The following is a 3,872-nucleotide window of genomic DNA, read 5'->3' on the forward strand; positions in this document are numbered from 1 at the left end:
ATTCTAATTTTCTGAGACAGTCCAGTATTTCTTCACTGAAAGAAGAGCAAAACACTGCTCTGGAGGCTTTTCTCAGAGGAAAAGATGTTTTTGCTCTTCTCCCGACTGGTTTCAGCAAGAGTAGCCTGGCTTGTGGTTGTGTTTTCGTCGTCGCTCTGTTAGTACGTCATATGCTTCGCTGATCTGACTGGTTTATTTGGCCCGTCTATCACCAACATAGGCCAATCAGCTAACCAGTAATTTCGCCCCTTCCCAAAATTACTTCAACGAAAAGTTTCCAGCAAATCCATCTGGCGGAGTCAGGTTAATCAGCATGGGCAAAAACAGATAAGTGAAACAGGAGAAAAGACAGGTCTATGGTGCCAAGATCATAACAGTTTGGTTTCTTCACAAACCAAGCATGGTGTTGCTACCGAGGAAGAACATCTGCTAGGTGTGCCATGAAGCATTCTCAACATTTATTTACTTGTCTGCCTGGGACAGGATGGCAGTAGCATGGGGGATTCGCTCCACCGTGCAGCATTTGATGGCCCCGCGGGGAACCTGGAGGTCCTGGACAATATTCCATGTCTTTGTCTTCCAATCATAGCGCTCGACTTCAGCGGTCGCCACTTCATCATCTTCAGCTAGACCACCCACTACATACAGCTGGTCCTCCAACAACACCACACCAAAGGCTCTGCGGGGGTGCACCATGGGAGTCAATGTGTGCCAACATTGAAACGAGGGGTCATAAGCCAAAACCTCAGATATGACTCTTCTATCATCGCAGCCACCAAGCTGAAAAAAGAAAACGGCAAATTTAGAATCAGAAAAGCCACAGTTGAATTTAAAACAACTAGTTTCTTTGACTCTCTTTACCACATAGAGCTGATCGTTGTAGGCAATGACACCTACTCCCGATCGACCGCTTTCCATTCGAGTGATAAAGGTCCACTGGTCGGTGTCGGGGTTGTAGACCTCACAAGAAGACAACTTGCCAACTACAGTAAATCCACCACAAATGTATATCTGAAGGAGGAGGAAGAATGTTAGAAAATGCTTTAATTTTATTAATGTAAATCCCTTTTATTGTCCCACAATGGGGAAATTCACCCTCTGCATTTAACCCATCCCCTTTGGGAGCAGTGGGCTGCCATTGTGTGACCCCCAGGGAGCAGTGTGGGGTTAAGGGTTTTGGTCAGGAACCCATTCTCTGAGACAGAAACTGGTTTGCTTCACTGAGAATGAGAAAAATATGGACTTTGCTGTTGACTGGTGCATTGTCGAAAGCCTTTCTAGATGGGACTAAACTCTCGCTACTGAGGGTGGACCCTGCCTTAAAAAAATCTTGGTCTGTTCTGCCATTGCTCATAAACATGACCCTAAACCACATGAACATCTCTGTCACCATTTACACACCTGATTTAAGGAGACAGATTATCAAAAGTTCAAAACATTTAATGCATTTTCTGCAATGAAGCCATACTTGATGGTTTAATTCTAAGTTTATTCTAAGTATTTTAGGTTGGCTTCCCCTTCTTAATTTTTAATATTCTGACATCTTTATAGCAAAAGAAGACACCAAGGCATGATGTCATCCCTGGAAGAGATATTTTATCCTCAACAGATTTCTGCAGCGTTTACCTTTTTGTTACACCTATATGTTTAACATGATCAAAAATGGTTCTATTATCGGCGGCTCAGTGGGGCAGTGGGTAGCACTGCCTTGCAGCAAGAAGGGTCCCAGGTTAGATTCCCGGCCTGGGGTCTTTCTGCATGGAGTTTGCATGATCTCCCTGAGCATGCGTGGGTTCTCTCCGGAGTACCCGGAGAGAACCCAGCTAACTGTTAGGTTAATTGGTTTCTCTAGATTCTCCTTAGGTGTGAGTGTGTCAGTGAATGGTTGTTTGTCTCTATGTTTCCGATGGAATGGCCTGTCCTTGCCTCTCGCCTGATGACAGCTGGAGATAGGCACCAGCACCCCTAGCGACCGTGCTTGGGATTAAGCGTGTAAGAAAAGGGATGGTTGGATGGTTCTATCATCTGGTCATCTTTGTGTCAAAGATGGCCAGATAAAATAGAAAAAGCAGTTTGCAGGCTATAAACTGAACTTGTTAAGGAGGGATAACTGCAGACTTATCCAGGCAGAACACACTCAAAGTCTAAATGTATCCATGAAAGATCCCCAGGTGATAAAATCACAGATCAAGCCTTGATTTTTTTCTCCTGATAACTGATCTACTTACCTTGCCGTGCAAAGCAGCAGATGCAGCGTCGGTCCTACGGTTTTGCATTGGTGCGATCAGAGTCCATTGGTTGGTGTCAGGGTTAAATCTTTCTGCAGTATTTAAGGTGATTACCATGTTGTGGCCACCCATTGCATAAATTTGGTCGTCGAGCATGGCCACACTTAAATAACATCGAGCATCGTGCATCGTCCCCACCTCTTTCCAAGTTTTGGTGGCGAGGTTGAAACTTGTCACAGAGTTCAGACAGATGTTATCTTTAGACCCGCCAATGAAGTAGATGTTTCCTTTAGAGTAAATGCAGCCACAGAACTGTGGGAAAGCCAGTGTGTTCTCATACGCTGTACTCCAGCTGTCTGTTCGCACGTTGTACAGGTCAATCTTGCCAGAGGGATAATTTTCTTCAAAGCCCCCAATTGCCAGCAGCACATGAGCGGGCAGACGGTAGGAGGACAGTGGTCTCCTCAAGCCGTGCTGCCGGAGGATCTTTATTACTCTGACCACCATATTCACACAGTGTTTATTGTTCCTAACAAGATCCTCTTTGCAGACAGTGTTAGCCAAGTAAGTAGTCGGCAGTAGTATCAGACGGACCTAAATAAAGACAAGAGGAAGAGGTTGCTGGTAATGATCATATAAAAAAAAAAGCATTCAGACATTGAATTTCTGGGGCACCTCAAAGTGTACCAGATGTAAGATGATTTTTAAAGCCCCCAACATTCACTTACTTTACTCAAAAGTATCTCCATGTGACGCCTGCGTTTGTCAGGGGCAAACTTCACCCAGCGGAGGATGGCCTCAAACACAAAACTCTCATTTCTCACGTTCAGCTCGGCCCTTTCAATAAGGTCTACCAGCCGCATCACAGAGAGCAGCTGGAAATCAGCACAGAGCTCCACCACCTCTTCAAAGTGTTCCAGGATGTAGAAGTAGGCCATTTTCTTTAGATCAAGGAATTCGTGGAGTTCTGCCAGCTTCCAGGTGTTGATGCAGTTCTTGGAGGAGATTTTCTGCTGAAGGAAGTCGCAGCAGGCCTGCGTGACGCCACTGATGGCGAAGTAGTCCGCTGCTTCCAACAGCTCCTCCACAGTGTCCTCCGTCAGCTCAACACAGGAGGTGTATGCGTATTCCAGGATGAGCTCCATGATATGGGATGACACGTTGGAGAAGCTGTAGACTTGCTGCTCTGTTGATTGTTTCCTGAGAAACAGATCCCTGTGGGATCAAGATCAGACATACGAAGAGAGATTTTACGCCACTCCTTTTGTCAGGTTACAACTAACAACAAGGGTGTCGTTTTTTGGGATTTCGACAAACAGAAGGGCTGTGTCTGAACATCCACCCTAATCACAATCTAGGATAGTATGCACAGGTGTCAAGTAACGAAGTACAAATACTTCGTTACTGTACTTAAGTACACTTTTTAGGTATCTATACTTTACTCCATTACTTATTTTTCCCCCTACTTCTGACTTCTACTCATTACATTTTCACACAAGTATCTTTACTTTCTATTCCTTAGATTTTTAAAACAAACGTCACTCGTTACTCTTGGCTTCGGTTTAAAGCACAGGTCACGGATTAGCGGACTGCGAAGTTATGAACAACATTAAATCCAAAGATTTTGTCCGAGGTAAAGCTGAT

General features: G+C 44.8%; 1 protein-coding gene across 1 annotated transcript in view; it reads right to left on the minus strand.

The window, feature by feature from the left end:
* Positions 1-285: 285 nt before the first annotated feature.
* LOC107082674 (kelch-like protein 10) overlaps positions 286-3,872 on the minus strand; it is a 5,200-nt gene continuing 1,613 nt past the window's right edge. The window contains exons 2-5 of the mRNA XM_015371460.1: positions 2,957-3,443; positions 2,229-2,822; positions 862-1,011; positions 286-780 (exon numbers count right to left, since the gene is read on the minus strand). Of these exons, the coding sequence (XP_015226946.1) occupies positions 463-780; positions 862-1,011; positions 2,229-2,822; positions 2,957-3,443 (1,549 nt within the window). The 3' untranslated portion in view covers positions 286-462. The remainder of the gene's footprint in view (positions 781-861; positions 1,012-2,228; positions 2,823-2,956; positions 3,444-3,872) is intronic.

This window comes from Cyprinodon variegatus, unplaced genomic scaffold (genome assembly GCF_000732505.1).
Source record: "Cyprinodon variegatus isolate N-32 unplaced genomic scaffold, C_variegatus-1.0 Scaffold58, whole genome shotgun sequence".
Taxonomy (NCBI): Eukaryota; Metazoa; Chordata; class Actinopteri; order Cyprinodontiformes; family Cyprinodontidae; genus Cyprinodon; species Cyprinodon variegatus.